Raw genomic sequence first — 13,121 nt, 5'->3', positions numbered from 1 at the left:
ATCGTCCCCATCAGTATAAGAATACAGAATCACCTACGTTAGATAACCTCAATTCATTTCTACCTTGTTCTTCATTGAAAAACTATGAAAGCTAAATCTAAAATAAAAGTTTCTTTGCACTTGTTTCCATTTTCTCATTCAATTCTTATTCTTTTTAGTCAGGATTTTGACCCCACGAAGAGGTGATAATGAATTGCTAATTTTCTCATGTATTGTAACTGATTTATTGCTTCCCAGACAGTCCGAAGCTTCCCGTTTTACTTTCTCCTTCGAAAGTGAGTTCCCCACCCCGCTGCGCTTCTCTGTGTAGGTTCCTTCCCCTCTCTGTATGCTTTTCAGGTTTTCTTTTGGGGACTGGGAAGCTTGTACCGGAATTGTGGCTTAGGGGTATAATTCTTGCTCTGGTTGTGAGAAATCGGGTTCAAATCTCGGGTGAATCCTGAGGGATCCTTTTCTTTGGCCCAGAAAGGGGTACAGTGGGTGTGGTGCTTGTCTTGCTTGCACGTGGGTGAACTGGGTTAAATCCATGGTGCCCTTGGCCGGAGCGATAGCACAGTGGGTAGGGTGTTTGCCTTGCACACAGCTGACCAGAGTTCAATTCCCAGCATCCCATATGGTCCCCCAAGCACAGCCAGGAGTAATTCCTGAGTTCAGAGCCAGGAGTAACCCCTGAGCACTGCTGGATGTGACCCAAAAAGAAAAAAAAATGCCCATGCGCCCTATATGGTCCTTGGAGCTCGTCAGTAGTGATCATGTGACATGTTATTAGCACTGGAGAGGGTCATGTGATGTGAAATAAGTCAGGAGGAGAAAGACAACAAATTGTATGATCTCATGTATGAGCTTTAGAGAAGGAAGCTAGGAACAGACAAACTGAAATGAGAGCAAGCCGTGGACTGACTCAGAGCTGGGGTTGTGGGGTAGGCACGGGGCGGGGTCTATGGACAGTGGGGGACATGGTGATCCTTGGATGGTGGTTCTCGTGGCTTAGCTTTGTAGGGCTGGAAAAGCTGCACCATTACAACATACACAGTGGAGGGCTGGAGTGATAGTACAGCAAGTAGGGCGCTTGCCTTGCACATGGCCGACCCGGCTTTGATTCCCAGCATCCCATATGGTCCTTTGAGTACAGCCAGGAATAACCTTTGAGCATTGTTAGGTGTTGCCTCCAAACTAAAAACCAAAAAAGAAAGCCAAAACCAACCCCCCCCCCAAGTAAACCCCATGCACAAATATGTAAACTACTGTTACTGCAATTGAAAAAAAGCTTTTGTTTCAAATTGTCTTAAGTTTTTCAGAGATAACACTTCAGAATACTTTTCTTTGTGTTTATTCTACTTGGAGCTTGTAGAACCTTTGGAAGATTTGAGCTTATCTCTCTTACCAACTTTATTTGACACTATCAAAGGCATTAGTGAGATAGCTAGTGATGTTTGAATAGTTCTGCAATTTAGATAATACTTTTTATCACGATAATTTTTGCAGTTTTGATAATTACATAGTGGGTATCCTTGGCTCTAAGATATAGACATCAGAAGTTTAAGGACAAGGGATACCATGACTGAAATTTATTTATTTTTATTATTTGTGGTATCAGAGATTGGATTTAGAGCTTCCTAGGTGGAAAGCATGTGCTTTACCACTGAACTCTAGTTGGCCCCCTACAATATCCCTCTATGTTTTTTTTTTTTTTGGCAGGGGGGGAAGTGTGAGGGTATTTGAGGATTCTTTGTGTGAATTTGTGATATTTTTGTAACTTGAATTTATTTTAAAAATCAAGAGAATGTTGATCTGTCTCCCCACAGCCTTCATGTCACAGATAGCCCATTTGTTTATTCATTCTCTGTGGCTGTTTTTGTGCAACATGGCCTAGTGGAGTGAATGTCATCAAGACAGGATGGCCTGTAAAGGCTTAAAAATAAACATTTAGGACCTGACTGAGCACATGATTTGCAGACAAGGGCTGGAGTTTGCTCCCCGGCCCACATGATCCCTTGGACCACCATCAGGTGTGACCCCCCACCCCTCTTCCCTCAGTAGGGTATGACCTTTAGCATAAGTAGGTGTGGCCCCCTAGACCTAATTAACTGAATAAATAATCACTTTCTTATTATCTGACCCTTTATAAAGAAATGTTCTGATCCTGCTTTTTTCGTGTAGTGACTTTTCTCTTCTCTTCAGTTCATACTACTCGTTTGTGAGTTCCTTTGAGCTTGTGCTACCTTTTCTTGTGCATACTCTCTGAAGGGGCTGGAGCGATAGCATAGCGGGTAGGGCGTTTGCCTTGCACATGGCCGACCCGGGTTTGATTCCTCTGTCCCTTTCGGAGAGCCTGGCAGGCTACTGAGAGTATCTCTCGCCCGCACGGCAGAGCCTGGCAAACTCCCCGTGGCGTATTCAATATGCCAAAAACAATAACAACAATTCTCATGATGGAGATGTTTCTGGTGCCCACTCGAGCAAATCGATGAGCAACGGGATGACAGTGATACAGTGACTCTCTGAAGAATCGAGGAAAATCAACCAGTAGATGAGGAGAGCCTCAAATGGCACGACAGAATTACGAAGAATAATGTCAGCACGCTGGAAGTGGCAGGAGGCCTTTATCCTCCTGTTCGTAGAGGCCATAGAAGCCTTTTCCCCATAGATATATGACTTGTAAAAATAAGTGGTTTTCATTTAGCAATCAGTAGCAGGGAGGCAATTTCCTTTATGCTATTGGTCCTCACTTTCCCAAGGACAAATAATATGAATAACGTAATTTTGGGGGGTCATGGGGGACATACTTGACAGTGCTCAGGGCTTACTTCAGGCTCTGTGTTCAGGGATCACTCCTGGCGGGCTCAGTGGACCATCTGGGGCACTGAACTGGGTCGGCTGCATGCACAGCAAGTGCCCTACCCACGGTACTATTTCTGGTCCAAGTTATGTGTTTATATTGTTCAATACACATAACTGTGTATAGGCACACAGAAGCATACATGGACTTTTCAGCACACATTGTATGCAGTCCTTTGAGCTTTAAAATCATAGATTAAGTTAAGTCAGGAGAATTGCCATTTAGCTCCCAATTACTTGGAGATGAAATTCTGCAGTAGAAATTTACCAAGTGGAAACTTATTGTAGCCATCTCTCTTGGGGAAAGAAAGGATTTTCTAAACAAATTGTAGTTACAGAGGGCTTTCGGGGGGAAATCAGGACTGTGTTTGTAGGACTGGAGCCCATTAGTGCTGAGGCTGCCCTGGCCGGTGGGCATTGGGGCTGAGATGGGTGCTCGGAAGGTTTGTGCTCCCAGGACGCCTGCTCAGACCTTAGGTTGAAATCATTCATTTTTGCTGGTTTTTGTTTTGGGAGTTACACCCAGTGATGCTCAGGGGGTTACTCCTGGCTCTGCCTCAGGGATTACCTCAGTGAGGGATGTCACCGTGGCATGTCGGGGATTGAACCTCGGTCAGCTGTGTGCAAGACAAGCGCTCTCTCTACTGTGCTATCGCTCCAGCCCCGAACCATTTATTTCCAAAGCTACAAAACACAGTTTTGTGAATTTTACTCAAGACCTGCGACTCTCTTTCCTGGCCTTAAGCATCTTTCTGATTCTCAATTAAAGTGAAGTTTCATCTGTCTGAGAAAAAGTTTGAAATAGCGAGTTCACCTGCCAGGGGTATTTTCTGCCGACTAAGCTGCTGTTTTCCTTCTCTGCACACAGGCTTCATTCCAGCGCTCCAACAGCCACGACAAAGTGCGGAGGATTGTCGCAGAGGAGGGGCGCACCGCACGGAACCTCATCGCTTGGAGCGTGCCCCTGGAAAGCAAAGAGGATGAAGGTGTGTGTGACACTCCGTTCGGACTTGGTTTGAGCGCCTGCTCTGAGGGGCAGGTCTGAGTTCAGCCCCCCAGCAGGCATGACATTCCAAGCACTGTTGGGGAGCAGCCTCTGCTCTCTCTGACCCCGCCCCAGACTCTGCCAGGTGTGATCCCCCTCTCCCAACAAAAGCAAAACCAAAATTACGTTCAGTGTTGTAAATTAGAGGATTTCTTCAATTCTAAATAGTGAATAAAGAACTGTTTATAGTTAATTACTTGGGAAAATTAGCGTATGTTAAATAAGAAATAATGAAAAAATATTTTATTAATTTTGGGGCAAAAGAGATAGTACAGCAGGTAAAGCACTTGCTTCACAGGCTGCTGACCCAGGTTTGATACCTGGCGTCCCATATGGTTCCCCAAGCACTGCCAGGAGGGATTCCTGAGTGCAGGGCCAGGAGTGACCTCTCAACGTCACATCGAGCGTGACCCCAAAACCAAAAACACAAAAAGATATTTCATTGATTTTAATTATCTTTAAGTCCAAACTAGAGCTTAAGAGATCAAATGGAGTTAGCTCTTATCATTGCTAAATAAATGCACCTCATCATTATTGTCACCATCATCATTGTCACAATAAGGACCTTCAGCTTATTTGCTTGCTAAACTCAATAAATATTGAGTTTTTATTGTATAATATTGTATTGTGTAATAATATTGTATTATATTAATACAATAAATGTTGGCCCATCATTTCCTACTGTTTTTGGCATATTGAATACGCCATGGGTAGCTTTGCCAGGTTCTGCCGTGCGGGTGGGATCCTTGCTGGGCTCTCCGAGAGGGGCAGAGGAACCGAACCCAGGTTGACTGCGTGCAAGGCAAACGCCTTACCCCTCTGTGCTATCTCTCCAGCCCAAGGATCACCATTTCTTATCACGGACTTTTCCTATTTATAGTAGACACAATTGCTTTATTTTTTAATTTTAATTTTTCAAAATTAAGATTCTGTGCTTAACAAAGCTATTTTTCATAGTTGAGATTTCCGCGTACTATATTCCAGCACCAGTCCTGCCACCAGTGTCTTCTTCCCTCCACCATGAGTGAGAAATCACTTTTACTACTTGTTTTTTTTTTTTGATTTTTTGGGTGACACCTAATGGTATTGGGGTGCAGGTGGTGGGGTTATTTTCTGTAGTGCTGGGGGACCCTTGGGGCCAGGGAAGATAAATTCTAACCCTTTGAGCCATCTCCTTCACCCTTTAATTACTTGAAAGAATTGGTTTCGTGAGAATGTTATGTATCTGTTTCAGGTAGGAATAAATTAAGTCTGTTATATTATGACAGGTAGATTTTTTTTTCTTTTCGGGTCACACCCAACGATGCACAGGGGTTACTCCTGGCTCTACACTCAGGAATTACTCCTGGCGGTGCTGGGGGACCATATGGGATGCTGGGAATCGAACCTGGGTCAAGGTCAGAAAATTAGGTATTAATTAGGTATTAATTTGCGTGCAAGGCAAACATCCTACCCATTGTGCTATCACTCCAGCCCCTTGACAGGTAGATTTTTGGGGGTAAGTTTTAGATAGACATTTTTTTTCTCTCTTATATTTTAAAAAGCAGTAAAGTTCGGTTTTGAAGAATTCATACGTATTTACCATGATAAGGTACCATCTAGTTTAATGGTTTGGAAAAGAAAAAGTAAGGAGCCAGGGAGATAGTGTAGCAAGTAAGGCAAGTAAGGCACTTGCCCTTCACATGGCCAACCCAGATTTGTTCCCCAGCACCTCATCTGGTCCTCTGAGCCTGCTAGGAGCCAGGACTAGTGCCTGAACATGCCGGAAGTGGCCCCCCAAACAACAATCAAACAAATAAGAAAATAAGAAAGTCAGTGTATCTTGGCAGTTATTACTGCCTGCTCAGAATAGAAAGTCTTTCTCCTCTGTCCCTTTGCTTTCGTGATTAGCACCCGTGTGAGCTCAACCTAGCTCCTAGGGCTCAGGAGATTGGATGGGGACGAGGAACAGGCTGTTCGGGTGTGCCCGAGACCTACTTGGCCTTCCGGAGTCCACCTTCCTCTAGCTTTGTGTGACATGTCTTTCTGGCTGCACTTGGTTGTTTTGGAGAAGTTGGCTGGTTTCCTTTTCAGCATGACCTAGTTGGCAAATGACGTAGGTTTGTCTTATTACTATGATGTCAACTTTCACTGCTTGGCTAAATAATTGATTTCCCTCCCCCTCTTTTGTAATTAATACCTAATTTTCTGACCAGATAATTGAAAACTCTGGACATGTCCTATTTCTCTCGAAATGGTCCATCCACTGCTTTTAGCTTCAGTTGATAATTCTTCGCTTTCTAAGTTGATACTCTGGTTGATGCAAAATGGTGATTTGCTGTTCCTCTTGCTTCTTCTACGTTTTTTAGTTGACATTCTAATGTTCATAAGAGATTCCCCCTTTTGGTGCTATACGTATTCATTTAGATTTATTTAAGCTAGTTATTTACGTATATATTTACGTTGGTCCTGGTTTCTCATTAAATGGATTATTATTCATTACTTTTTTGGTGCCCACATTGTTCTAGACTTTTCCAGAAGGCAACCTATTCCTGCTAGGCTCTTTTTTTTTTTTTCCAGTGGAGATCCACCCTGCAGTGCTTGGGCCCCCTGAGAGCCTGGTGGCACTCAAGACTACCCCCAGCAATGATGGAGGAGGGGCACATGCGTACCGGAGTCCAGCTTAATGCCTTGCATGTTCTAGCCACATGCTCTGCCACTTGAACTCTCTCTTGGATCTAGTCTGTTATTATTTTTGAGAATAGTCTTAGTTAACTACTAAGATACTTTATTTGCTCAGAAGGTTACATGTCAGATTGATATTTCCTGCTTTGTACACTTAGAATCCAGAACCATTGTAGTTGACCTGGGCTGTAACTGAGAGGTATGGTTCTAATTTTACTTTTTTCTGTATGGAAATCAAGTTCCTTATTGTAGAACTGATTTCATTTACTTACCCAACATCACTTACTTTTCTCCAGTGATTTGCAGTGTGACTTTTGATGTAGATTTATGTCCACATTTACTCCTATTCTGTTCCAGTAATCTATTTATCTAACTTGTGTGACTGCCACTTTGTATCATAGAAGCATTATAATATTTAAAACTACGGGCTTGGAGTCTTCCCCAGGTCTTCTGGGTATTTTTTTAGAGAGCAGTTATTTTGAGTCACACAGACTATTAGAGGTGGATTATTAGAAGGGGAAATCAGATTTATTTTTGTTTGGGATATAATTGACATATAAATGAATCTTTTTAAAATTTAGTATTTTGGTAGCTAAATTTTTCATAAGGAGCTTTCTGTTTATGTCTTTGAGAACGAACCATGTTTTCCCCTCCAATTTCTTCTGTTCTTTCAATTGCTTCCTCTGGTACTTGTTTGAAGCTGGCTATTTTACTTGCTATTCTAAGAAACCTACTCTTGCATTTTTCATCCCAAAAGGCTGAATAAAGGGTGGTGTAGGTGAGTGTTGCATTCCCTGTCCCCTTCTGAAGCGGGAAGGAGCCCCACCCTCTGAGGGGCGCCCTCAGTGTCTGTGTGATATGTGCTCTCCATTTCACTTCTTTGGGGACCATCGTGGTTACTTCTCAGAGAGGAAAGTTATTCTGTTGCACGTTATAGAATATTCTTAATTTGGATTGTCCTCAAGTAGCATGCCTATAAAATTATAGTTGATGTTTTTCCTATTTACAAACAGTGAGAAAGAGGTGGTTATTCAAGATCCACCCTGCAGGCTTGAGCCCCATGGTTTTTGGGTCTTTCTTTTTAGGAAAGATCCAAAAACCACTCTTCCTTTCCTTTTCTTTTGTGTTCTTGAGTTTGGTTTTCAGGCCATATCCACTGATGATCAGAGCTTACTCCTAGCTCTGTTCTTAGGCGGCCTTGGGGGACCATATGGAGTGCCGGGGGTCAAACCTGGCCTGATCATGTGCCTTACCCACTGTACTGTTGCTCTGGCCCAAAAACTTTCCTTTCAAATGAAAGGAAAAATCAACCAACCAGTCAACCAGCCAAAACAGCGTGTTCCATAAACCTGTTTAAAACAAAAAATATGACTAAATGATTCTCAGTTTTATTGTAGAAATTTTGAGTTTCCAGACTTGTATTTAAGAATGCAGATGTCACTGACTTGATCTTTCATTAATTTTTTTTGAAATAATACCTTTCCACACCTGGCAGTGCTCAAAGTTACTCTGGTATCTGTGCTCAGGGATCACTTCTGTGGAGCTTGGGGGAACCATATGGGGTGTCAGAGATTGAACCTGACTTGGCCGTGTGCAAAACAAATGCCCTATTTGCTGTATTATTACTTTGGACTCTTGATCTTGCTTTTAAATAGTCAGAACATCTGACTTTTATTTATTTATTTTTATTAGTGAATCACTGTGAGGTACTGGTACGTACTTACAAACATTCGTGTTTGTGTTTCAGTCATGCAATGATTGGTTACCCCATCCCTCCACCAGTGCCCATTCTCTACCAACAATGATCTCAGTATCCCTCCCACCTTTCTGCCCACCCCCCTTCTCCCCACCCTGCCTCTGTGGTGGGGCATTCCCTTTTGTTCTTTCTCTCCTTTTGGGTATTGTGGTTTGCAATAGAGGTATTGAGTGGCCATCGTGTTTCGGTCTATAGTCTGTTTTTAGCAGCTCCCAACCCGAGAGGGTCCTCCCAGCACCTTTTACTTGGTGTTCCCTTCTCTATCTGAGCTGCCTTTTCCTCCAGCATGTGAGGCCGGCTTCCAAGCCGTAGGGCAAACCTCCTGGTCCTATCTCTATTATTATTGGGTGTTAGTGTCCTATTGTATTACTTTATATTCCACAGAGGAGTGCAATCTTTCTATGTCTGTCCCTGTCTTTCTGACTCATTTCACTTAACATGATACTTTCCATGTTGATCCACTTATACGCAAATTTCATGACTTCATGTTTTCCAACAGCTGCATAGTATTCCATTGTGTAGGTGTACCAGAGTTTCTTTAACCAGTCATCTGTTCTTGGACACAGAAAAAATCTCGGATTTTTTCCAGATTTTGGATATTGTAAACAGTAGCCAATGAACATTGTGCAGCAATGAACACACAAATGCAGATGTCATTTCGACTATACTTTTTTTACCTCTCTGGGGTATATTCCTAGAAGTGGTATTGCTGGGTCAAATGGGAGCTCAATTTCTAAGTTTTTGAGAAGCATCCATACTGTTTTCCAAAAGGGCTAAACCAGTCGGCATTCCCACCAGCAGTGAAGGAGAGTCCTTTTCTCCCCACATCCATGCCAACGCTGGTTGCTTTTGTTCTTTTGGATGTGGGCCAAGAACATCTGACTTTTAAAGAGCTGAATAATTCCTGTTATGAGAGAGTTATTCAATAAAAGCAATCTCTGGGACCTTGGAAATAGTGGTTTTTTTTTTTTCATCTTTAGATGATGAAGATGCAAAAAAGAGAGGCTGCTAAAATCTCCAGGGCTAGGATGAATGAAGGCGTTACTGGGCCCGCTTGAGCAAATTGAGGATCAACGGGGTGACAGTGATAGTGATCATTGCATCTATAGCTCATGTGGACCGTGTATGGATTATACTGATTTGTGGTCCTCATCAAGAGATTGTTCAGATTAAATGCCTGAATGATTTATGCAGATTGGTTTTCTTTGTTGATCTATATATTTACCTATTTGTTCTTGCCTTTTAAGGAAAATCTAAATGTCAAGCTGGTGGAAAATCAAAGAGGACACTTCAGGGTACTCATAAAACTACTAAACAGGTACAACTTTTGACTTTTAACATTTTTTTTCCTGTGCGCCATATGCAGTGGTGCTGAGGGGGGTGTGTGTGTGTGTGTGTGTGTGTGTGTGTGTGTGTGTGTGTGTGTGTGTGTGTGTGTGTGTGTACGTGCAGTGTTGTGAATCTAATGCAGACCTCGCACATGCCAGACATATGCTCTGTCTCTTGAGCAGTAACCCAGGCCCTATTGACTTCTTTTGGGGGGTTGGGAGGAGCTCCCCAAATGTGCCCAGAGCCTGATGGCCACCTTTATATTTTTAGGGGGCTGTCATACCTGGTGGTGCTCAGGACTTACTCTTGGCTCTTTACTCAGGGGGGTCACTCCTGCTGGTGCTTGCTGGGGATTGAATTGACAAGCACTTAAACTCTGTATGGTGTCTCCAGCCCCAGCAGCCACTTCTGATAATAATTACCAATATGCAGCTGGGCCCGAAGATTCCATATTCTATGCAGTATGGAATCACAGTGGTGTCGATGAAGCGTTCTTCCACATGTACCCTGGGAAATTTGCCTGCTCGGCCTGAAGGTTGGCACAAGGGTGCTGATGGGGCCGCGAAGTCTCCTTTTGGGTGCTAGCCGTGATGAGGGCCACCAGGCCGCACCTGGGCAGTACTGAGGAGCTACCAGGCCACAGTGGGGCAGAGCTGAGGAGACACAGGGGTTCCATGTGGCATGATTACCAGAGACTGAACTTGGGGCCTTATGCGCACAAAACATGTGTTTGATCCCTTTGAACTGTGTTTCTGGCTCTGTTTTACAGAATTTTAATTTGAATTGTAAAATGTAAATTTTCCATGTTTTGGAAACTCTTTAGTATAATCTTAAAAAATTTCTTTCTTTCCTCTAGTTTTTCTTTTTTGCAGTGCTGGGGATCACCTCTCCCTTGCTAGGGCCACCCCTCCTACTTCTCCCTTCTCTTTCCCTCTTCTTTCCCTCTCTCCTTATCTTCCTTCCTTAGGACATTTGAAAACTTTATAGGTATATGTAAAATAGTATGTCCTAGCTTGTACTCACCCAAGTACTCATATTGCTTCACAAGTATAAATCTATTTGCTTTTCATATAAATATAAATCTATTTGCTTTTCACAAGTATAAATCTATTTGCTTTTCATGCCTTTTGATGTACATTATACATCCATTTACAAATTACGAATCAGAGGTAGAGGGATATTTTTCAACTTGCCACTAAATGATATCAATAAGAGTTCAACCCCGACCACCAGTTCTGTGAGTTCTTCGTGTGTGAGGCTCCCAAGCAGTGCTCAGGAGGTCTCGGGGCCCCTCCCTGTCATTCTTAGTTGCCTGATCCCACGCTTAACACCAGGACCTGAGGATGCGGTGCTGCTCGGGCCCTGCCTTGCTGGGGGTCATCCTGCCACCTGGTGGTGCTCAGGGGGCTTGCAGGGGGCACCCCGTGATACTCAGATAACCAGGGCTGACCACAAGGCAGATGCCTCCCCTCCTGTACTGTCCTTCCAGCCCCACTTGTTTAAGTCCTTTGTTGAGCATTTTTGTTGGTATAATGAACTGTTCAGGTGTAGGATTGTAAAGGTATGTTGACTCTAAAACATTTTCAAATTGCTCTACTACTAAAATATTTTTTTTTTGAGCCTCCAAAGCAATGCTCGAGAGGCCTAGGAGCTGCTTCCATGGTCATCTGCCTCTAGACCTGTGGTCGGGGCCTGGGGTCAAGAGTGTGGGGGATTACCCCAGCTGACCCATGCTCGTTGGGAGCTTCTTGGGCCAGTGCTGGGGTCAGCTGCATGCAAAGCATGAGTTTTAATCCCCGTGCTGTTTTTCTGACCCCTTATTAAAATTTCAGAATACACAAGTGCACTGTATTAATATTTTTTACTTTGTAGTATCACTGTAGCACTGTCATCCTATTGCTCATCGATTTGCTTAAGCGGGCACCAGGAACGTCTCCATTGTGAGACTTGTTGTTACTGTTTTTTGGCATATTGAATACGCCATGAGTATCTTGCCAGGCTCTGTCGTGCAGGTGGGACACTCTAGGTAGCTTGCCGGGCTCTCCGAGAGAGGGACGGAGGAATCGAACCCAGGTAGGACGCGTGCAAGGCAAATGCCCTACCTACTGTGCTAGTAGTATGTAAACAAGAAACTTAATTTTCGGTAAAAAAATGTCAAGCTGCTTTTGTGAGTTCGTGAACAATCCCTCACGCATATCAATGATAAAATACTAAAAAAAAAAAACAAACTTCTAAAAATAAGTGAAATACTTCCAAGGATCAGACATTAAGTAAACACTGTCAGCCCTGAGTGCATTGAGCGCACAGACTTAATGGATAGGGGAGACTGAAGTGGTCTGAGTGTTGTGAGGAGATGGACAAGCTCCTGGTATAAAACCTTAGATTCGTGCAAGGTTCTATTTTAGGAGGGAAAAAAAAGCAACGACCTACTTGAGGCTGTGGCCCAGGACAGCTGGAGGGAGTGGATCTCTGGCTCAGGACTCAGTGCACTTCTTTTATTTTTCCTTCTCTTTGGGCCACACCCGGCAGTGCTCAGGGCTTACTCCTGGCTCTGTGCTCAGGGATTACTCTTGGCTGGGCTCCGGGGACCACATGGGGTGCTGGGGATCAAGCTTCAGTGGACTCTGTGCAAAGCAAGTACCTTACCTCCTATACTGTTGCTCCGGCCCAAGGCAGTGTACTTTATTGCTGAGCCATAGCCCTGTCTTGAACTTGCCATATTCTTGAAGGATAAGAGCTGTAAGAATCCAATAAAATGCCAAGTACTTTTGTTTTTGTTTGTTTTTGAGCCACACCCAGCAGTGCTCAGGGCTTACTACTGGCTCCACACATCAGGAATCACTCCTGGTAGTGCTTGGGGGACCATATGGGGTGCCGGAGATCGAACCCAGGTCAGCCTGTGTCCAAGGCAAATGTACAAGGCAAATGTCCTAGCCACTGAGCTGTCTCTTCGTCCCAAAAGGCCAGGTGATTTGAGTCATTTACAAATGAATGCATGCTACAATAAATGCACAGATAGGTGAAGATGAGTACTTGTGAGAATTCTGTATGATTAATCAGAGTGTAGAGCCAAATGTAAGCCCTGGGTACCACCTGGTGTGGTGTGGCCCCTTTCTCCAAGATCCCAACCCCCTCTAGTGCCCACAAAAATTGCAGGCTTTAAATGAGAATCCATTCCCCAGAAGCTTTTACTTACATTTTTTTATGTTTTATTTGCCCAGAATGCTGGAGTCGACTGTAAAATACCTCCATCTACAACCGGAGAGAAGCACTTTGATAAAAGCCCCATTAAAACAAGGCACCCTCGGAAGATTGATCTGAGAGCCCGGTACTGGGCGTTTCTGTTTGATAATCTTCGCCGGGCGGTGGATGAGATCTACGTGACTTGTGAATCAGATCAGAGCGTGGTGGAATGTAAGGTAAGGCTTTGTAATGCTTCTGAAGGCCAGAGATTTGTCTGAGGATAGAACACAAGCCTAACAGACGTGT

The 13,121-nt window shown here is 43.7% G+C and overlaps 1 protein-coding gene across 1 annotated transcript in view; it reads left to right on the top strand.

Moving 5' to 3' along the window:
* The window catches only part of SCAPER (S-phase cyclin A associated protein in the ER), a 363,121-nt gene that overhangs the window by 20,924 nt on the left and 329,076 nt on the right, over positions 1–13,121 (top strand). Inside the window, exons 3-5 of the mRNA XM_055130600.1 lie at positions 3,707–3,824; positions 9,551–9,621; positions 12,854–13,051. Coding sequence (XP_054986575.1) covers positions 3,707–3,824; positions 9,551–9,621; positions 12,854–13,051 — 387 coding nt within the window. The remainder of the gene's footprint in view (positions 1–3,706; positions 3,825–9,550; positions 9,622–12,853; positions 13,052–13,121) is intronic.

This window comes from Sorex araneus, chromosome 3 (assembly GCF_027595985.1).
Source record: "Sorex araneus isolate mSorAra2 chromosome 3, mSorAra2.pri, whole genome shotgun sequence".
NCBI lineage: Eukaryota > Metazoa > Chordata > Mammalia > Eulipotyphla > Soricidae > Sorex > Sorex araneus.
This window is presented reverse-complemented; position numbering and strand designations above follow the sequence as displayed.